Below are 23,332 nucleotides of genomic sequence, written 5' to 3' on the forward strand. Positions count from 1 at the left end.
TACATACATACCCTATATGCATGCATGCATACATACATACATACATACACACATACATACATACATACATACATACATACATACATACATACATAATACATACATAGCTCTCTCCTTCTCACGTATTTAAAATCTCTTCTATTTCTCTCTCATGTCTCTTTCATTTTCCTTTTTAGTTCGATTCTTTCTCTTTCTGCATCACGTCGCAAGCTCAAATCCCGCCTTCCTCCTCCTCCTCCTCCTCGTTTCTGCTTCATTTCTGACCTAGATTCGATTTTTTGATTTCCTGTGTTTTCTCTGCAGAAGAGACAGAAGGCGGGGAAGGACAAGGAGAACGCCTCTGTCTCTTTCTTTCTCGCTTTCATTCTTCTGCTATAATTCTTGCTTTCTGATTTGAAGAAGTTGAAGAAGAAGAAGAAGAAGAAGAAGAAGAAGAAGGAAGAGGCAACAGGAAGGAGAAGGAATTGCCATTATTCTTTGTTCCTGCATCACGCCAGGAACCCCGAATTCAACTTCGTCTCGCCCCGTTGTTCTTCCTCCTATTCTGCCGCCATTTCTAGAAAGAAAGAAGCGGGAGGAATAAGAACTTTAAGATCCGCATGGCCGTCTCAGGACCTGCTCGAGCTCGCGATCATGACTATCTCATCAAACTTCTGCTCATCGGAGATAGTGGTAATTTCTCATCGATTCCATGTTTTATTTTCCCCCCCGCTTACGAGCTTCAATATTTCATCGATCGTTCCTTTGCTTCTATTGTCTTTCTTCTTCTTCTGCGATCATTCTGTATCGCAAGAAGAAAAATGATACTTGCTACGATACTTTCAGCACACGTTGCTGGCATGTTCGCTCTCTCTCCGTGTTGTTTTTTTCTTTTAAATCCTTGTGCACAGAAAAAAAAATCATTCCTTTTCTGTAAGAGTTAAATACTTATCTCATTTGCTGTAGGAAGCAAGAGGAACTTCTGATCTTTTCTTTTCTTTTTCTTTGAAGAAACACAACCTTCTCATATGAAGACGCTGTTTGCGTTTTCTCTGAGATCCTGTCGTAACGTCTTTCATTCTTTCTTCCCATTTGAATAGATCATTGTAGAAAAAAAGCAGTTTGCGTTTGCACTTTTTGTTGTGAGACGCTAGCTTCCGATCTTTTCTTCCTTCCCTTTCCTTCTTTCTGTCGTTCGTTTCTGTTTGGATGATCCTTGGTTGAAGAAAAAGCTGTCTGATTTTGCTTTTGTCCTCAGAGAACACCTACACCACATACATTCTAGTCTTTCTTCATTTCTTCCCGTTTGAGTGATCTTTTCAGGAGAGAAAAAATAGTTTCTTTTTCCGTTTTTACAAGCTTCTGATCTTCCTTCCTCTCTGTCTCGAAAAAAATTCTTGTGTTTGGATGCATTGCAGGGGTAGGGAAAAGCTGTTTGCTTTTGCGTTTCTCAGACGATACTTTCACCACAAGCTTTATCACAACAATCGGGTTTGTCCACATTGATCCATGTTCTTTTGTTTCTTAAGTTTTCTTTTTCTTCATTCCTACATCTCTGAAATTTGGCTAATTGTGAATGGATGATGCGTTGTTCATATAGTGGATTGTATCTTTTTCTGCGTCCTCTCTTCTAAGACCTAGTTGTTTGTTCTTTCAGCATTGATTTCAAGAACAGAACTGTCGAACTTGATGGAAAGAGAATTAAACTGCAGATTTGGGATACAGCAGGTCAAGAACGTTTTAGAACCATTACGACAGGTTTGATTTGGCCTTAACCTTTGATATATCTTGATAAAGAAAATTTGTTAGTGTTTTTTCTTTCCTTTCTTATTGAACTTATTTTTTGGTCCTGATGATTGGCAAATAGGTTCCCTTTCTTTTTCAATCTTTTTATAACAATCATTTGTAGAGGACTCATTTTTCTATGTTTATACTTTTGATCCTTATCACTGCCTGGTTAAGAAGTTTGTTTTTCTCATATCTTTTGATCACCGACCATTGTTTGAAAGTTTCTTATTTTTCATTCTTTGCAGCCTATTACCGAGGAGCAATGGGCATCATACTTGTATATGATGTCACAGATGAGTCTTCGTTTAATAGTATCCTTCTGGTTATTTAATTCCACATTTAAATGTTTGAAGTATAGCCCGTAACATATTTTATGCATGTATCATTATGTAACAGACGAGGCCTTGTTTAGTAACATACTCTTGATTATTAAACCTCAACCCGTCCATCCTTCTGTTCAGTAATTGCCTAAGACATAGGAGATAATGCTGATCATCCTCATGTGTTAAGATATTTGAAGTAAAAAAGTACAACATCTTGTAAATCCGTGTTTTATAAGATGTACAACGGAGGATTGTCTTTTTTCTAGTGTAGAATATACATTTTTTGGACTTTTGGAGATCTGATCGTTTGCTTGCGTTAAAATTTTGAAGTCTAAAACTATAACATCTTGTAAACGTGTGTTTGTAAAATGTACAGTAGAAGATTGCTTCTCTTCTAGCGTAAAATAGAACATTTTTTGGTACTTTTTGGAGAATTGATGATGTAAGTTTTGTCCACGTATGGATTCAGTATCACAAGGTCTTGTATTTCGAGATTTCATTTTGAAACATACAAACAGGATTTGTGAAATAAATAAAAACCAGAAGGATATATGTTATGGAAATGAAGCTCCATAGGTGTTCATGAGTAATTTAAGGGGGTTTCTGAAGATTGAAGAAACTAAGATAAAAAAAAGAAAAAGGTGCAATGATCTGAAATTTATAAAACACCAAGAGAAGAAACCAAAGTGGATGTTTTGTTTCTGAAAAGCTGTTGAAATTTAGTAGTAAACAAAACTGATAATCTTTTCACATAGATGTGGACTAATTTCCAGGATACAATGGGACAAAAGTCCAAAGTGGATGTTTTGTTTCTGAAAAGTTGTTGAAATTTAGTAGAAAACAAAACTGATTTCTTTTAACATGGATATGGAATAATTTCCAGGGTACAATGGGATGAATGTGTACAATGGAATAATTCTCAGCAATGATGTATATGTGCCTCTTCTTAGTACCCCTTATGCATTAATTTTTCTCTTTTTATATAGCTGGTATTGTACTGGCCCTTAATTGTCTTCTCTAGATATTAGGAATTGGATAAAAAATATCGAACAACATGCATCTGACAATGTGAACAAAATTTTGGTGGGCAACAAGGCAGACATGGATGGTAAAAGGGTATACAGTCTATCTGAACCATTATAAATAAGAATTATTATTGAAAGAGAAGACACTTCCAACATTATTTCTTTCTGGAGTAGTCTCAATATCTGCAGTTGTACAGAAGTGTTCTTAGTAACTACTCTTTCATTATTATGATTATAGGTGGTCTCTACTGCACGTGGCCAAGCTTTGGCATCTGAGTATGGTTTGAATTTCTTCGAGACTGTAAGTTGGATTGCTTAGTCAAAAAAGATTGTAGGGGATTTTTGAAATAACCCAAGCTCTAAAAGTAATCTTCTCTTCCTCTCTACAAGTAAAGGTACTAAAGACACAGATATTTGGATTTCGAAAATACTAGGGATCATACAAAATTTCAACTGCTTTAGTAAATTTTTCATTTTTTTAAATGCTCCTTTTTGTGTTGGGAACATACAAAATTTGTTAAATGAAATCATGATCAGAAACATTTGTCCCTAGGATGAAAAAGTTGGTGATGACTTTTCACAGGAAGATATGCATCATATACTCAGATTTTTTCTTGAGTGAACAAGGCTAATATACTTGTTGAGTTTTTTCTTTTTATTTCCCCAGATGGCCTTAAGTTTTTGTTATTTCCCTTATGCCATTCATCAACCCCTTGGGCTATTTAAGCAATTATGTTGTGTGTTTATCCCTTTTCTCTCAATTACATGTGCTGATTGATCAATTATATTGTCTGTTCATCCCCTTTTTCTCTCATGTGTTGGTTTATCTGGGGATTCGTGGAAATAAAAAAATTAAATTTCTCCGAGTTTTTCTCCTAAGAGGATTCTGTTAAGTAGTGAAAGATCAGCATATCATCGCTGATTGATAAATGGCTTCAATATGTGATAGTTTATGTGCATACTTATTGATTTGCAGAGTGCAAAGACAAACATGAATGTGGAGCAAGTCTTTTTCACTATTGCAAGGGATATCAAGCAAAGGCTTTCTGAAACTACTGCAAAACCAGAGGTTAGTAAAAAAAACCCATTTATTATGATTGTATTTTCCATATATAGATGTACTGTAGGCAGTATAATCACAAATGTTGATATAAGGAGACACTGATGGTTATGAACAGCCATCAGCAAATGCTATTTTGAAGCCCATGTTAGCAAATTCAGTGGCAGAAGGTAGCCAGAGGTCTGCTTGTTGCTCTTGAAGATACAAAATATCAGCATCATATGGTCACAGTCAGCTGCAACAATGGTCTTTTCCTTTGTTAATCTTTTGGAAGTGGTATCTCTCTTCTAAGTTAATGCTACGATGTGTAGTGAGAGAGAAATTGGATATGAAAGAGGCTTTTGTCTGATAAGCTTAACGCTTTCGAAATTCAGGCGAAAAGTTTCAGCATTCATTTTTCTGCGAAAGTTTTTTGTGTAAATTATAAACAAGGTCAATACAGTACAAGGCAATGTCAAAACAAAATTTAGCACATGGATATAGTTGGGGGCTGATGCATATATATATATATTTATATATGCATTTTCTTTTCAAGTTTTATCTTTTGTAATATGGATCTTTTACATGGCCATCCCCATAGGTATGGAGTGAGCATTTTTGCTTGTTGTGGTCTCCCACTAGAAGGGAAGAATTTTACGAAGAATACACATAATTTCAAAATCATTCAATCTTTCTGTTTGTTTGCCTTTCTACCTCTTTCCAATAGGGGAAAGGAAGTTCAAACTATATAAGAAGAAAACAACAGGATTTTGCCCCAAGTTCACCCAAAAACGGTGATGCAAATGTTATGTCTTATATGTTGACCATGGCCTCAATATTCTTTTAGAAGGAATCACTTTTCTATTTGTTGCTTCTTTAAAATATCAACCTTTTCATAATAAGTATACTGTTATGGGCTAGTTTTGGTTTTATGTTTTAACTTATTTCTTAATTGCAAGCTCATTGCTAAAATGAGAACAAGATAGATAGTACAGTTTTACAGCATTATAGGCTGTATAGCTTCCATAGACACTGTATAGCTTCTCACATTTGTTGCGTACGTTGAGCCTAACATATCATAGGTTATACTGAATGTAACTTGATTGTGCCTCAGGGATTAAGACTACTTTGGAAAGTGATGTTTGGAAAGTTAAAGGAGATTCATTCTAATGGTCCAATTAGCTACTTTTTTAACAGAATCACAGAATCAAGATAGATAGCTAGAGCTTGGGAGACAGATATGATCTACAGTATGGAGCTGAGCCCACACTGAGGATCAAATTTGGGTTCTCACAATTGTGTAAACAGCAATCACAAAGGTCCTGGCCGTGGGGGGGTATTTTAAAATGATAGAGCAGAAAGCATTAAAAGCTGAATTAGAAAACTCAGTGGCTGAATGTCATTGTTGTGATCTTCCACGAGTTTGGTTGTCGTTAGCAAAGAGGATGCCTAAAGCTGTTGTGAATGGTGCCATCTTTGGTATGATTACATCCTTGTGGGAATATTTGAACATCAGGTCTAATGTCCTATGTGGCATTCCCAAGTGACACATTCTTTTGTTTTTTTATTAGGTTCAGTAGCATAGGTTATGTATCCTCCTTTTTGGCTTAATATTCGATCACTCCCTTCCCTTTTTCAATATGGGTTTTCTTCAACGTGTCATGTGATCTTTCAGAAGTGATTTTAAGGGATTCTCCTTGTTTTGGATATGTAACCCTAAATTGGTTTTTGGGCACTACAAACTATTGTCAAAACATCTGAACATGTCTTCTAAATGTGTGTTAGGTTGAGATGACTAGGGAAAGGCAAGGGTGTGAAAATGTTGTGGTACAGAGGGACATTTCTTTTGTAGTCGATAGCTTAGTCAATAAGGTACAAATATGCACCCATATATACGAGTAATGAGACTATGTTGATTGGACACCCTAGGTAACTTTGGTTTTATTGATCTTCATTGAGATGACTTAGTTGATAATGCACACATACTCATTGCTATAAATATCGATTGGATGCCCTTGTTAACATTAGTCTTATTGATTTTCATTGACATATGGTTCCATGCAACAAGATCTAGAGGTATATTAAGAGGCATAAAAAAATCCTGATTTGGAATCATAGAAATCAAGAATCCTTCCCCAGTCTTCAAGACTTACAAATCCCTAGAAAATCTATTAGAGGTGGTGATTTGTTAGATCCGGCATTCTTGTTAGACATGCTTTGGCTTTGGTTATATGTTTCTGCATTCACTTTGCTTGTAAGTGTAGATAATGAATCTTCAAAGCCCCAAGTGATTGAATCGCTTTGAAAAGAATGGAAGACTCTTGTTTCACCTTCAAAAATTTGCTTTGGCACAATGTTATATGGTTGACCTGCAATAACAATCTTAATAGTTACCTCTTGGCATATCTCAATTACTTTTGACAAACTATGTGAAAAGCATGAGAAACCAATATTGACAAAGGGAATCCAGTTTTGTATTTGAGGTAAACTGTATGCTCATAATAGACTTGTAAGAAAGATTATGTGTTGGAAGTAAGACTACACTTATTTTTTAGGACGTGTCTTTAATGTTTCTAATATCAAAATTTCAATAGCTCTTTCCCAAGACATCATTAAGAAGAGTGCCTACAACAAACAACCTTTCTAATGTGAGCAATAATGAATAATGATTTACAAACACAGTTAATAATTGTTAAAAATACCAAGAGTGCAGTTGCAACTAGTTTTGTGTAGTTGGCACGAATTCCTTGTAATGCTTGAGATCATGGGTAGATCCATATTGACTTGAGGTGACATATGGATCGAAAATATGCTTGGTTTAAAATTATCATTGACTACATTGTTGTTTGTTGGGAGTAGATTGTTTGCTAATGATGAGGGGTGACAATGAGTTATTGCATTCACCCCTTGTGTGGCAGATGTTACATTTTTATCTTGTTGTTGTCGACTCTTGCGAGCCATAATAACATGCCAATGATTCTTCACTGCATTGTCGGTACGACCTGGAAGCAAGCTAGCAATCAATGCCCATTTGTTACCGTAGATGTTGTGGGCTACCAACAAGCATTGCTCTTCTTCCTTGCTAAATGGTCGTCGATTTATTCGTGGATCGAGTTGGTTGAACCATCGGAGTCGACAACTCTTTCCTACATAATAATATTATAGATCAAATTCAACATTGTTTATTAGGTTATTTGATTTCTATAAACTTTAAATTCCAATGCAAATTGATCCCATATTATATATGATCTAACCAATGTCACCTTGTTCACGAACGAAAATCTAATAATCTATGTGGTTAAGTTTACATGTATAAAAGCATTAATGAGCGTTACATGATAGCATTGAAAATGAAACCATATTGGACATGAGCTTGTCAAAGGTCCAAGGAGTTGTTATAATGATATGTATTTGCAAATTTTCAACAAGCATTAATGAATGGATTAACTTTAATAAATACAGACACAAGTTGGGAGTTGGGACATTGTTGAGTTACACATTTTTTTAAACTTCCTTGACCTATTCACATGAATTTTTGTGAAGATACTAAATTCAGTACTCTCGATAAACTTAAGAAAATGATTGGGAAAAATTGATCACTACCATTAGTATTCATTACTCGTTGTGAAAAGCCGATCGAAAATTTGAAAGTCTTGATTGGAAATATTTACAAGCAACTAAATTTTGATAGAATTAAGTTGTTAGTATTTTCTCATCATATTTCATGCATGGAAAGGAAACCCTATCTATTAAGGAAAATTTCCCACCAGAGTGGAATTCCTAGATCAAAGAGAGAAGGTGATCATTTGGTTTTTCCTTGAGAAGGAAATCTTACCCATTGGAGACATGGTGTTCTCCGGATCATTCCTTTTCGCCAAGGGGATTATCCATTGGGTCTAATTTGCCAAATCCATTCAATCTAGAGAAATTAACTTCCTTATCCCTTAGCTCATATTGCTAAAATCCTTTGTCCTATTGGAGAATTTCCTTTTCTTGGATATTGGTTTTCATATTCTTTTGTTTCTAACACATGCTCAAATCCACAATGGTGGGGTGGAGGGATATATTACTCACATAGAATCATCACAATGAATCACACTTATGTAGTCATGTATATATGAAGCAAGCTAAGGAATAGATTGAACGAATACTTGTTCCTAAAAACATGAGATTAATGAGGAACCCTATATTAAACCATTTGGGGGTGGCAATTGATGCATAGATTTCTTATCTACTAACTTATAATTATAACTTACATCAAGTTTATATACGAATATATGTTACACAAAAATGGTAATATATTTACACCTGATCTGCCCTTGAGCTCTTCTCCAATCATATTCCAATTATGTGGCCCATGACGAGAGACGAGTTCGATGAGCTTGCTATCTTCAGACGGCTTCCAATGGCCTCGAGTGCAACATCGAGGACTCGTTTTAATGTTGAAGCTTGTTCTAGGCATATAGGTACTTCTAATGAAGGCATAAACAACTTAATAAGAATTAAGAAGGAAAAATAAAAAAACTATAATTTGCAATGAGCAATCTCCCAATGATATTCCAATAATTCTTATTTGTTGAAGGGTCTATCGACATTAGCGAACTCTCAAGGTTGATAAGGAGATTTAATTTAGCACCATTCTCAAGGCATGTTTTTCGTTGTTTTCTTGAAGTATGTTGATGTTGGGTAGAAATGCAAGGAAGGATAATGATAATGAATGGTGAGTTAAGGGATGATTGATGATGAACGAGATATCTCTTGATTAACAACCTAGTAACACTTGAGACGTGTAAGAATGAGTATCTACCACAACTAGGTATGTGAACAAATGAATGGAATGGAATAGGTTCTTTCTTTTATAATAGCAGAGCACATCGTATTTGCATGAGAATGAGGTTTGTTATACTAATGTTTTTGGATTACAATATTTTGTTCCTTTTTAGGTATTAGTTATTATAGACAACTAGAGACTTGGACAAAAGGAAAAAATATGTAGATATTTCAAATTTAGAAAACATACTAGAAACTAGTAACTAAGTCTAATAACAATTAGCCAATGTTGGTTAAAGTCAATGAGTGAACAAGCAATTTGTAACCAACTCATTATGAAGGTATATCCCCCCCTTATCACTAACCCACTCATTTACGCTTTTGATGCACGTGCCACATGATCATATGTGCACGAAATACCCAAAACAATGTGTAACATGATGCTATGCACACGCACACTAGTTTGACCCGTTGATTAAATTTTTTTCATTTGTAATAGAACGTTATATACGTATTTTCAATTAATGGGACTCTAGAAGTTGCTTGTATGATATATGCGTTTTCGTTTAGGAGATCATCCACATCCATGAACAAGCATAACAAAACTCTAATGGTCAAGATTATAGGTATATTCAATTAATGGGACTCTTGACGATGTTTCGCGGTGTTTGAGGAGGACATGTACATCCATGAAAGAATTTAGCAAAACTTGTTGTCGAGAGTGTAACCGTCAATAATTTAACAGAAGGACATTAGCATAATATATATTAAACAATGCACTCGAAAAAGACGACGAATCCGATTGTTAGATATTATTGTCTTCAAAAGACAACTTTTAACGATCAAAAGGGGAAGTGTCTTGATTGTCTTCCACCAAAGCATCTTGGTCAATGTATGTTTCATATTAAGGAATTCACGCCATCCTATGACAACTCAACACAACCACGTTTGTTGCAAGATGCTTGATGGATTGGCTTAGATTTGGACAGGTGTCTGCCATTATATGACCTAAGGACATTAATTTCAAAGTAATCTCATGAGTGTAGCTTTTGGCTTTGAATATTCTCCATCCAAGAATTTGTTGCTCAAAAAATTTAAAACAAAACTTAATTTTTATTGAGGTTAGTCCTTCCATGTTAAGAAACTGGGTGAGGGAGTGTTTGCATCTGTCGTGTACACGATTTCCCAAGTTGTACAATCACATTGATATGTCGAAGGAGAGATTCAAATCCATTGGGACAACCTTCTCAATTTGTCTTATGAGCCCGGATAAAAAAGATATGCGTAGTTTTGAGATGGCACATACGCGTAAATTACAAAAAAGATTAAGGTGGTGAATGAAGAGTAACTCTACAAATGGAGTAGAAAAACAAATATACATGTAGAGTACATGGTTCCTTTCTTTTTTCCATGTACAATGACATGTAGGAGGAAGTTGGTGTAACCGTTACATCAAAGTTATCGCTTATGTGGGTGGGTCACGCAATTTGGAAACTTGCCAGGATCTCGGTTCTAGAGGGGTGGGTCCCAATGGAGAAGTCATAGATACTTCCCCCATATTCCGTTTCTCGGACACTCCACTCAGTTTCTTACACAATTTAAGGTTTTAGGGGAGAATTAAGCACTTGTCTTTTGGTTCAAAGTTTGAATCTTTGTTGTCGAATGGAATTCAATTCTAAGGAATTTCAACTCCAAAAAAATTGTAAATTTGTTGGTTAAGGGACAAGACGAGGGCCACGTGGGATAAATAACTGTGTCATGTTGTAGAGGACCACGCAAAATTACAAGGGCCTCATTACATTGGTGACTTTATATAAATATACAGAGAACCAAACCTCAAACATGTAGACAAGTATCAAGTTTACGTGGCATACTTCCTAGCCAAATTCTCACATCTTTGTAGCTACACCACCTACACAAGACAAACACTAATACATAGTGAAGAAAGGCCAAAACATAATTCTCACTATTTATTAGGATGTATATAGGTCAACATATGGTAGGGGTTCTGTGTGTTGCTAAAAGTTACATTGTGAGTTGTGTGTGTTTCTTTGTTTTCTCGTTTGTTTTTCTTTGTTGTCTATTTCTCTTTGTAGGAAAAAAACAGCAACTCAACCACTTCTCCCTCACCCCCAACAGTGGTATCAAAGCTAGCAATGGGCATGGTTTCGGTTCAAATCGAACCGAACCGAACCGTTAAGCCATGGCTTAACGGTTTATTGGTTCAAAGATAAATAAACCATTTGGTTCGGTTTCAAATATTATGATCTGGTTTGGTTTCGGTTCAGTTCGGTTTTGAAATTCATGGTTTAGTGGTTTAGCGGCTTATCGGTTTATCGGTTTATCGGTTTGGTTTGGTTTTTAATTTCACGATTTAGCGGTTTCGGTTTATGTGGTTTGGTTTAAAGGTTTAAAAGTTTTGAAGGTTGATAGGTTTATCGGTTTATAGGTTTGGTTTGGTTCTAAATTTTTCATAAACGGTTTGGTTTAAATGGCTTCATAAGATTTAAACAGTTTTATTTGGTTTTTAATATAAATAAATAGTTTGATTTGGTTTCAAGGCCAAGAAACCAAACCGAACCGAAACCGAACCGCGCCCATTGCTAATCAGAGCGAAGGGTTTGGTGGAAGATTTTGAAGGGAGCCAACCAAAACTTCTATTCATCAGAGTGGTAGAAATAGTTCGGTTTTCCCTCTTTGTGTATGTTGTTGCAAGAATTTTCAGCCAAGTGAGGTAATCTCCACTGCAATCTTGTTATAACAAGAACTTTTTTTCCCTTTTTTAGCCACATTTCAACACACTTTGAAGAGATATTTTTCCCTCTCTCAACCTATAAACAATACACATTTGCTTGTTTCTAGTTTACAAAAGAGTGTCCATTGTTTGCCTATATATGTTTAGTAGATTGCAACATAGAAATTGCATGTTAAGTGCTTGCTCACTTGATGTGAGATTGTGAAATGGAAGTTGCTTCTTGACTGACATATGAGTGAGGTTGTTTTCTAGGGGGACATACATAGTTCTTTTTGGCCTACAATGATATGTACATATACATCATTTTTACCCACGAAGATAGTTGTGCACTATAGTGTCACCTCTCATTTGAATGCCTTTGATGGACTATGGTCCCAACCACAAGCTTAAAAAATGACTATTGACGATGAGCTAAAAAGTGTCATTCTCTTATGCACTTTGCATGCCTCATGGGACACATTTTGCATTGTTGTTAGCAATCGTGCACCGAATGGGAAATTAGTCTATAATGACATATGTGGAGCTCTATTGAGTGAGGAAATTCGTAGGAAATCTATGATTACTTTACATAATGGAGATGCATATAATGTGTATGAGGTTGGTTCTCATAATAACCAAAAACATAATAGGAGTAAAACAAGAACAATGGCGGAAACAATAGAAGTAGACGCAAGTGTCATTATTTCTATAAGAAGGGACATAGAAAGATTGTTACGCCTTGAAAAATAAGGAAAGGGATAATGCTAAATACAAAGGTGATGGGCATGCAAGTGTTGAAGACTGAGGCCAGGCCGTCAATGCGAAAACATCAACAACACTATGTGATGAAGATCACCAAGTTGATGACAGAAGTTATCAAGGCAACTTAACAAAGCTCAATATCAAAGAGACAAGAATATGTGTGTGTGTGTGTGTGTGTGTGTGTGTGAGAGAGAGAGAGAGAGAGAGAGAGAGAGAGAGAGAGAGAGAGAGAGAGAGAGAGAGAGAGAGAGAACGTAATTGTCTTATTCCAAAATGTTACAATACAAGAATAGCACTTTCAACATCAACATGAACTAGGTTACAAATCCCATTGTATACTGCCTGTTGTCTCTGTCAACAGACACAATGGGTCAAACGTCTTATTCCCTAAGTTGTTTCGTGAAGAAGATTGTGGTGGGAGATATGGTATTTGTCGACACTAGTTCCTTACTTAGAACTTTATGTAAACAATGGTCACACAGAAACTAATTACTAGAATTAGAACATATGATCCTGATCGATTGCTAGCTATAACATAATATGTGTAGCAGAGAATGAATTCAAACATCTGACACAGTAAATAGATAGAAAATAAAATACACATTCGACACCGTAGATAAGTCTCTAATTATTAGAGTGATGTTCTAATATAAGCATATGATAAGGATATAATATATATGAAATAAGAAAGGAGAGATAGAAAGAAGGGTGCCGATCCACCCGACCACCCCTAAGCAAAGGGATCGAGACGGACTCGAGCCTCTATCGGCGTCCCATACAAACATCGCGGCGTCGAGTTGTACCTGGTGTTGGCGTGCTCGCTACAAGAGTTGACCCACCACAACGTCGGAGTCTCGATGTAGTCAAAAGATGATGAAATGAGGGTAGCAAGGTCTCATATTTATAGTGAGATCCAAGGCCCCCAAGCAAGTTCACACTTGGCCTAATGGGTTGTCTCAATCCCAAGGATTAAAAGTAATCCTCCCCTTCTTTACACTCTCGTTTAACCCTCACACTTATCCACGTGTATAGAATACTGTGGTAAATTCTCACCATGGGATATTATATGGTAATGCTCATAACACCAACTACCAAAATTATATTAAACCAAAACAGACCGATAATGATACAATGCTCTTGGCCCCTTTTATAGGCAACCTGAGAGACTCTTTCAAGATTGTACACTTGCTTGTTCGGCAAGAACCTACAGTTATCCTAATTGTCCTATTTTCTAGATTACTCTATTTTTGTACTTGGCAAACATTACAATTCGAACCTTGTCTTTTCATACTTGTCCGACCCCGACTTGGACTCCGACTTGTCAAACTTTTCACTTCGGGTAGCCGATCAACTAACCCTGCCCTTCAACATATTTACATAATTATCCTAAACCTAGTCTGTCCAAGTGGGAAAGTGTGAATATGGCCATTATACACCCATATTCGACACTCCCCCGTAATGGGTGTATACACTAAGGAGAGACATGTAATATTAAACAAGAGATACATGATATACATAGAGATACTAGGATAGATTAGCTTATAGCCGAATCGGTAACGGCGAAAGAGGCAGAGACTGAATCAGTTAGTTCGAGAGTAGAAACTGGATCGGCTGTCGAGGCTGATTGTTCGAAGTTATCTTTGTTGTCCAACTAGATCGGACAAATTTCTCCTTAAGCCCATCTGGTGCCAAAGTGACCAGAATAGGTTAGCTGTGAGACACTTGGTCAGCCCATATGATATGTTGTCGGTCGTGGAGATCTTCTCAAGGCGGAGCTTCCCTGAAGTTACGCAGTCCCAAACGAAGTGTTATCGAACGTCGATGTGCTTCTAGGTGTTGTGATGGACCGGGTTCTTCGACAAGGCGACAACACCCTACACCCTGATTGTCACTATAGACAACTAGAGCCAAATTAGGATCGACTTGTTGAAATGTGCACGCCAACCGACCAAGCCATAGAGCCTCTTTTGCCTCGTTTGATGTAGTGTTGTGTTGTAGCTACTTGTGCTCAACAATGTAGCTAAAAGAAAGTACGATATGGGTACAAGCTAGTTACGAAACTTTAGACATAGTTATGGATGCTTTAGTGTCAAGAGGTCGAAGGTAGCTTTGAAGAATTAAGGCGAATTGGGAAGATACAACCAAAAAGTGCCTTTACAATAGACAATCAATGTTTTGGCCGTAAAGTTTCAAGGAAATATTGGATTTCAATAAATAATAGCTCTTTGGAAAGCTTCCTTGACGTGCTACAAATGTCTAGAAGAGGTCATGGATAGAAGAAGCCGTCTTTGTACCCAAAATGGAGGACCTATCTATAGCATGTAAAGGACAATGGTTGTTCAAAGTGTTACGTGCGACATGTGGCAAGATACATGCAGTACTAACAATGAAGGCCCTTTTGTATACAAGTATGAGTGTGGGAGGGTTAAGAGTATATATAGAACCTTAGAATATTTCTCTTGATGTAGTGTGAGTTTTGATCTCCATCTTGTTAGTCTACTCTATGTTCTTCCGATCTCTTATTTCTTGTACTTGGAGGATTATTGTAAAATCTTATGATCCTTCTTAGAATTATGTAATGAGAGTTTATATGTATATGATATTATCAAATCTTGATTTAGATATTGTCCTCTGATGTTTCATCATTGATTGTCTTTGCTATACCTACTCATGGCCTTTTGTGTTTGTGTTCTTTCTTAATCTAATAGACGTTGTTATGGTGCCCCACGATGATGTGCCTTGTGTGTCTCAAGATGCATTGTGCTAGGGTTTGGAGAGGAAAAATCTTGTGCAATATCGGCTACATATTCGCCTTTAGTGGTTGAAGTGGTTGTGCATTCTTGAAGTTTCAACTTCCATGAAATTCCTCTATTACCGAATTTGAAGAAGTATTCAGTCGTTGAATTTTAGTTGTCCACGCAACTAACAAAGTCCTAGTTGGTGTAGCCGACTACACCTAGGTTCTTGTTCGGCCGAACAGGATGCCAAGGTCTTATATGCCTACTAGATACCTGAACACATGCTTGATTGTGTTCTAGTGTGATTGGCCAGGGTTGTGCATGAATCTACTGACAACTCCTACGATGTGAGCAATATCAAGCCGTGTTGCGACCATAGCATACATTAAGGAGCCAACTGCTGGTGCGTATGGTATCGACTTCATATCTTCCCCCTCCGGACGAGATGTCGAATAGTCTCGTTGAAATAGCCGAAGGTTAATGGAGAGTAGGGTTGAAGTTGATTTAGCTGATTGCATGTTGAAACGTTCAAGACACGTTTGATATAATCGACTTGCGACAAAAATTGTAAAAGAATAAAATTGCAGAAGCTAAGACAAAATGGATAGCAAAATGGCTCATCTGGATAACAAAAGAATACAAACACAGGTTTAATGGAAACCTTACACAAGAGAGACAGAGAGAGCAGAACATTAAACTCAATTTCAAAAATAATAACACTCTGTACATACAATGTGCTCTGTGGGCACTTTTATACAAGTCCTTAAAAGGGCTGATAGATTCAGTACTGACAAGTACTTCAATGCTCATATGAGCGACTGACACTGACTCCCAAAAATATGCCTACGTAGTAGGCTAGATTTGTAGGCCTCTAACGACGTATCGATTCCAATCCGATGTGGCTCTTCGTTCCGGATACTGATCTAGTTCTCCATTCCGGATACCGATCTGGCTTTGACTTATTCAGCTGATCCAGACTCAGTTGAGCTTGTCCGGTCAACACTTCCCCTCAAGCTCAACTTGAGGTCGGATCGCAATGTCAGTGTCAGTGGTAGCCGGTCCTCTCCTTCGGCTCTCCTTGGCGTCTTCCCGCCTTGCTCGCGCTTCTCGACCCGTCTGGTTCCGCTTTCCATGACCCGTCCAGTCCCGCGCACCTCGAACTTCTCGGTTGGCTTGTTTGCTCATAAGGCCCTTCTCAGCTCCTTCGTTGTTGTGACTTCAACACTTCTCGACCCGTCGGTTCCTCCGTGACGGTGTCGACTTCCTCTACCTTCTCGTTTGTTTGGCCTTCAGTTGATTCAACTCCTTCCAATCAAACTCTTCTTCAGAATCGGCTGTCTCCGATTCATTCCAGCTCTTGTTCGAATTGGTTGTCTCCAATTCATCATCAGTCTTCAGGCCCTTCACCACATCGGACCACGTCTAGGTCTTGGCCTTCTCGTTCGGGTCGAATCTGTCTTTCTTCACTCTGATGTCGTCGCCACTTGTTCCGACTTCATCGGATGTGCCGACTTCTTCAGTAAACTCGGCTTCCTTTTTCTTCTTGTCTCCCCCTGTTTTCCCGGTTTCCGTTCCAGTGCTCCCCGTATCAGTCCCGGTTCTCCCCCTCAAGTGTGGCATGTCGAGATGTTGAAGACCAAGAATCTCCAAAAAATGTTGCAACTTGTCGGTTCCAAGGGCTTTCGTGAATATGTTGGCAACTTGCCGATCTGTTCGGACATTCTAGAGTTCTACTTCACCTCTGAGGACCTGATCATACACAAAGTGATAATGCACTTCTATGTGCTTCGTATGAGCATGGAACACAGGGTACTTGGCTAGCTACATGTTGCTCATGTTGTCGCAATAGATCGGGATTGGAGTCAGTACTAGGTCTTGTGGCAGCCGTCGAAGCCAAATGTCTGTTCTCCAAAAAATGTTGCAACTTGTCGGTTCCAAGGGCTTTCGTGAATATGTTGGCAACTTGCCGATCCGTCCGGACATTCCAGAGTTCTACTTCACCTCTGAGGACCTGATCATACACAAAGTGATAATGCACTTCTATGTGCTTCGTATGAGCATGGAACACAGGGTACTTGGCTAGCTACATGTTGCTCATGTTGTCGCAATAGATTGGGATCGGAGTCAGTACTAGGTCTTGTGGCAGCCGTCGAAGCCAAATGTCTTCACATGTGGCAACAGTAGCGTTCAGCCTCAGTGCTCAACAGAGCCACAGTTGTCTGCTTTTTGCTGCTCCACGCAACACCCGTGCTACCCAAAGAAAACATGAATCCGCAAGTGGACCATCGATCCGACACATCTCCTACCTAGTCGCCATATGTGTTAGTATAAAAGTCCCCGATCCTTAGTGTCGTTAACATACCACAGTATACGGTGCACGCACTGAAGGTGTGCCACGATCAGTTTCTGCATAAACTAATTGATCATGCCGATCGAATAGCTAATGTCGGGTCGGGTGATCATTAAATAAACGAGGCTTCCAACAATTTCTTGGAACCGTTTCTCATCGCAGGTTGGTCCGGAGTCAGGATGAAGCTTTAGGTTCCGATCCAGGGGTGTGGAGATTGGTCGACAATCCGTCATGCCGAACTTGTACAACATATTCAACACGTAATGTCATTGAGATAACAATATGCCATCGGGGGTGTGGATCACTTCGATCCTGAGGAAGTAATGAAGGTCCCCCAGGTCCTTCATTTCAAATGCATCCGACAACTGGGACTTCACTCGGCTGATTTCAGCAAGGTTGGTTCCAATGATGACTAGATCATCCATGTATAATAAGATGCATACCAGACCTTCCGAACCTTTCCGGATGAACAACGAAGAGTCTAACTTTGAGGCCGCAAACCCCATCTTATGCAACCGGTGCGTGATCTTCAAATTCCAAACACGGGGGGCTTGCTTCAGGCCGTAAAGGGACTTCTTGAGCCGGCACACTACCGACTTGTTCATCTCCAACTGAAAACTGGGGGGTTGGATCATGTAGACCCGTTCTTCAAGGTCGCCTTGAAGAAACACATTCTTCACATCCATTTGGTGAAGATGTCATCCCCTTGCCGCAACAACCACTAGCACTACATGAACCGTCGTCATCTTCGCTACCGTAGCGAAGATCTCGTTGTAGTCGATTCCGTGGGTCTGCACGTATCCTTTGGCCACTAACCGGGCCTTGTACCGGTTGACCGAGCCGTCAACATTGTACATTACCTTGTACACCCACTTGCAACCGATTAGTTTGCAATGTCGGGGAGGGTCAACAAGGTCCCATGTGTCGTTGGCATCAAGTCCCCGCATCTCTTCCTCCATAGCGGCACGCCCATGTGCGTCCTCTACCGCGTCTGCATAGCTCTTCAGCTCACGCACTTCTGCTACTTTCGTCATGTACGCATAATGATGCACCATGTACTCATAATTATATCCTTACCTTTTTACGAGGTTCTTTTGGCGGGTCGATCGGCGCAACTTCGCATTGTCGTGACGTTTCCATGCCACGATAAGAAAATAACCTCTACCAATTTATATGAGCTTATTCAAATCTTTGTAAAGGGTTATATAGAGTGCAAGGCCTCGATGAATAGGAGCGTGTGGGGGTTTAGGTGTCATGAAGGATTTGCTTCACGATAGAAAAATAAACTAAAAGATTATGTTGAATAACATTTGAGAGAATTGAACCCATAACCTCACATACCAAACACAATGCACATACCATTAGGCTAGGTCATTTGTTCTTTTAAAGTTATATTTTAATGTTTGTACCTATGGCATGTATATTTTCATACATGAAAGCTCAAATGTGTGGGATGTCTATCATGCATCACATGTAATGCATGAACACCAAATGACGATCATGCATCAGATGCACTACATGCATGTGTTGTACCCTCACATGCATCATATGCATGGGGACACCTATTTAAAGAGGGAAAGGGAAAAGAGTCAGGGGAACATGAGACGAGGAATATTATTGTAATAGGAGGGACAAGCTATATTATTGTACAAGAAATATTTTGTAATCATCTTCAGATATCAATACAAATTATTTTTGTTTCTCCTCTTCCTTTGACAAGAAGCCCGATGCTTACTTCTAGGATTCACGATTTTCTTTTTGTTTGCTCTCATATGCCGAGATCGACGCGACAACGTTCGCCGATTGCAAGGCCCTCTTGGCATGCTTGGACTTTGTTCCCGAAGGTCCGTCTTCGTTCTCTCTAGATTTGGGCTCTAATCCGACTTGTCTCTACCGGTGGCATATTCCAACATCTTCTTCTTCCCTTTCTCTTTGAGCATGAACCGTCTCCTCGGTTCCTTGAGCGGGGAGAGCATGAACGAGTCTCCACTACTTGCTGACTCTTCATCGGACTGGTCATTCCGACTCAGTCACTCATGCAACCCACTTAGCCGGAATGAGATCAGACTCTCATCTAGAGTACCAAATCCTTCTTCATCTTCTGCCCGGATCGTTTTGGGCTCACTGGCCTTATCTTCTGGAATCAGGTTGGAGTCGGACATCGGAGTCGGTAGAGAGTACCATGATGCCGACTCATCAAATTCGACATCTCGGCTCACTCGAACTTGTTTTGTTTGTGGGTTATAACACTTATAACCCTTTTCCTCATGTGAGTAGCCGAGAAGGATGCACTTCTCCAACTTTGGGTCCAACTTTCTTTGTTTCTCATCCGGCACATGCACATATGCAATGCTACCGAATATCTTAAGGTGTCTTAAATTCGGCTTCCGCCACAAATATAGCTCCTGTGTTGACACCTTATCCCCGATTCGGTTTTGGATGTAGACGGCCGTCCGAACAACTTCAACCCAATAGAACTTGGGCATGCTCTTCTCTTCCAGCATTGCCCATGCCCCCTCCACAATCGACCGGTTCTTCCTTTTGGCCACAATGTTTTGTTCCGGTGTGTATCTGCAACTAAATTCTATCCAAATTCCCATTTGTTACAGATAAATGTTGAATTGGCCGGAAAAATATTCTTTTCCGCCATATGATTGCATGCACTTGATCTTCCTCTCTGTTTCCTGTTCTACAAGACTTTGCAGGTTCCGGAAATAGTCGAAAATTTCGCTTTTCCTTTCGATTTGGTAGATCCATGTGTGTCGGCTGTAGTCGTCGATGAAGGAGACGAAATATCGGCTCCCGCCAAGACTAACGTTCAGTGACGGTTCCCATGCATCCGAATGTATTAGATTGAGCATGTTATGGCTCCAGTTTCTTTCGGTGGGGAACGGAAGCCGGTATTGCTACCCGAGCTTGCAGGCTTCACAAATTTGGGCCTTCCGGCCACTAAATTTTGGCAATATGAAAACAACCTGTTTCGATTGCAGGTCTTGAAGCCTCTGTTAGTTGACGTGGCCGATCCGCTTTTGCCACAAGTCGATATCCGATTCGACCTTCTAACCTTTTGCGAACATAGTGGTGCTGACAACATTGGTGTTGAGGATAAACATCCTCCCGTCTTGGTGCCCTTGCGCATTTACTTTGCCCTCTTCTTCGATGAAGCAAGCGAGATGTGTGAATCGGACCTGCATCCCTTGGTCAACAATCTGCCCGACTAACACAAGGTTCTTTGTGATTGTCGGGATGTGTAGAACGTTCATCAGCTTTCCCTTCTACCCGACATGGTTGAGGGGAACCTCTCTTATGTGCTCGATGGTATGCGGGCTGTCGTCTTCGGATTCGACCACCCTCGATTGTTCCAGTTTTTCCAGATAAGCAAACCATTCTACATGGCTTGTCATATGATTTGACGCACCGGAATCAACGTACCATACTTCCTTCAAGTCGGAAGTGACCTTCTTCATCGAATTAGCCTTGTGTTTCATCACAAAGGCTAGACCTGTTCCATTTCCACAACTGTATTTTTCCGATTCCTCGGCATAGTGCAAGCTTTATCGGCTTCCTCGACTGGCCTTGCCGGATCCGGATTTGACCGAATCGGCGTGCTTTTTCCAGCACTCTCTCTCCGGGTGGCCTTTCTTGCCACAATATCGGCATTCCGTTGCGGTCTTCTCTTGCCGGTTTCCGACGCCGCTTTGACTCCCCCTGCTTGTGGAGGGTCTAGAACTACTGTTGGCACTATCTCCATGTCTCCGGTTCTACTCTTGTCGGTTGCTTCCACCGCGTGCCGACCCACCTCGTCCGCCACGACCACGGGGCCGATCTTCCGTGTACAACATCCTGTTGTCGGTGTGCGTGCTCATTAACGCACTCGCGTGGTTCTCCTCTACTAGGAGCATCAATTGTAGGTCGAAAAACGAGGGGGTATTCTCCTTTGTACATACTTCCGTTCGGAATGCTCTGAACGTTGACGCTAGGCCCCCGAGACAAACCAGCACCATCTCATTTTCCTCAATGGTCACGTTGATAGAGGCAAGTGAGTTGCATATTTCTTTGATTTGGGCCGTATAGTCGGCCACCGACATGTCTATCTGTCGGACATTGCTCAACGCCTATCGGAGTTGCAACTTCTGGTCCATAGTGCTTGCGGTGAAGACCTTTTTCAAGTTTCCCCAAGCTTCCTTTGACGTCTTGGCAGCTGATCACCGACACTAGATGCAAAACAATACATTACCCTACTTGTTGCTTGTTCCCAAGTCGGCAACTCCCTTTGTGCCGCATTAGGTGTCGTATCATTAGCTCCGTCGACATAACTCCAGTAACCGTGCCCGAGCAGGTATTGGTGCATCTTGTATGACCAAGATGCATAGTTGGATCAGTCGAGCTTCTCCGTTGGGAGCGAGCTAGCCATTCCTCGGTCGATATCCTTCTTTTGTCTGTTCTTTATCGGGTGTTACGGTTTGTCTTCAGAAAACACTTATCGACTGTTGAGGTTCTCAACCCTCGTGCTCTAATACCATTTAAAAGAATACGATTGCGGAAGCTAAGACAAAACCGGTTCGTCCGGATAGCAAAAGAATACAGACACAAGTTTAATGCAAACCTTACACAAGAGAGACAGAGAGAGCAGAACATTAAACTCAATTTAAAAAATAATAACACTCTGTACATACAATGTGCTATGTGAGCACTTTTATACTTTTATACAAGTCCTTAAAAGGACTGACAAAAGTACTCACAAGTACTTCAATGCTCATACGAGCGACTGACATTGACTCCCAAAAATATGCTTATGTACTAGACAAGATTCGTAGGCCTCTAATGGCCTACTGGTTCCACTCCGATCCATCTCTTGGTTCCGGATACCGATCCGGATCTGGTTGAGCTTGTCTGCTCAACAAAAATAATTGACACTAATTCTGGAGCCAATTAATCTTCATTCCGAGTATGTATCTTGTCGGACCGAGGTCCTTCAGGGTAAATTTCAACCATAGCTACCGAATGAGATCGGTGTGCTCTCCAACATGTTAGCCAGAGAGTAGCATGTCATCCACATAGAGGATGAGGAAGACGGGAGGCCCACCTTTAGCTATTTTTTAGAAGAGTCAGTGGTCCTCATCACTCTTAGAGAAGCCGATGGATTGTATAAAATCGTCGAACTTCTTATACCATTGCCAAGGAGCCTGCTTCAAGCCGTAAAGACTCTTCTTGAGTCGGTAGACTAAACGTTCATGACCTGGTTCAATAAAGCCTTTTGGTTGTTCCATATAGATTTCCTCATCTAGGTCGTTGTGCAGGAATGTCGTCTTTAGGTCTTGGTGGATGAACTCCAAATCTTCGGCTGCCACTACGCAAGTAGGAATCGAAGGGTGGTTATTTTCATCACTGGTGAAAAGATCTCGTCGAAATCGACGCCATATTCCTATGAGAAACCCTTCGTGACTAATTTAGCTTTATAGTTGGGACATGCTAGATCGAATGTCTCTTTGAGCCGATAGACCCACTTTTTTTCCCCCTAAAGGGATACGCCTTGGTATTGTAAAATCATAAGAAATACAAAAGATTTATTGGATAAAGGAGTATACCAACCGATTCCATTGTGTCATAATGACACTCACATCATGCTTGACCCCATGACCTTATTATATGCATGTCAAATCCTTGACCATTGTATTAATATTCTTATATGTATATTTTAGAATATATAATCTAATATCATAGGATTATTCTATATTACTCTACATTCTAGAATGACCTAGAATATTCTAGAGTGTTCTATACACTAGAACCTTCAAGAATACTCTAGAAACCTTCTAGATTA

The 23,332-nt window shown here is 39.6% G+C and overlaps 2 protein-coding genes across 2 annotated transcripts; one reads left to right on the plus strand and one right to left on the minus strand.

Moving 5' to 3' along the window:
- The first annotated feature begins 382 nt into the window (after nucleotides 1-382).
- Nucleotides 383-4,838, plus strand: LOC147857458 (ras-related protein RABE1d-like). Its single transcript, XM_087328478.1, has 8 exons — nucleotides 383-672; nucleotides 1,398-1,470; nucleotides 1,637-1,737; nucleotides 2,013-2,078; nucleotides 3,112-3,206; nucleotides 3,354-3,416; nucleotides 4,092-4,184; nucleotides 4,294-4,838. The coding sequence occupies exons 1-8, from the start codon at nucleotides 600-602 to the stop codon at nucleotides 4,372-4,374; spliced, it is 645 nt and encodes a 214-aa protein (XP_087184604.1). The 5' UTR covers nucleotides 383-599; the 3' UTR covers nucleotides 4,375-4,838.
- A 1,331-nt stretch (nucleotides 4,839-6,169) lies between these two features.
- On the minus strand, nucleotides 6,170-9,073 carry LOC147857459 (transcription factor MYB3R-2-like). Its single transcript, XM_087328057.1, has 3 exons — nucleotides 8,463-9,073; nucleotides 6,857-7,300; nucleotides 6,170-6,523 (listed from the first exon to the last, which is right to left on the minus strand). Exons 1-3 carry the CDS (start codon nucleotides 8,614-8,616, stop codon nucleotides 6,297-6,299), a joined length of 825 nt encoding a protein of 274 aa, XP_087184183.1. The 5' UTR covers nucleotides 8,617-9,073; the 3' UTR covers nucleotides 6,170-6,296.
- Between the last annotated feature and the right edge of the window lie 14,259 nt (nucleotides 9,074-23,332).

The sequence above is a fragment of the Azolla caroliniana genome, unplaced genomic scaffold, assembly GCF_043228905.1.
Source record: "Azolla caroliniana isolate FFs.n. ecotype wild unplaced genomic scaffold, voAzoCaro1.0.p SCAF_12, whole genome shotgun sequence".
NCBI classification, from domain to species: Eukaryota; Viridiplantae; Streptophyta; class Polypodiopsida; order Salviniales; family Salviniaceae; genus Azolla; species Azolla caroliniana.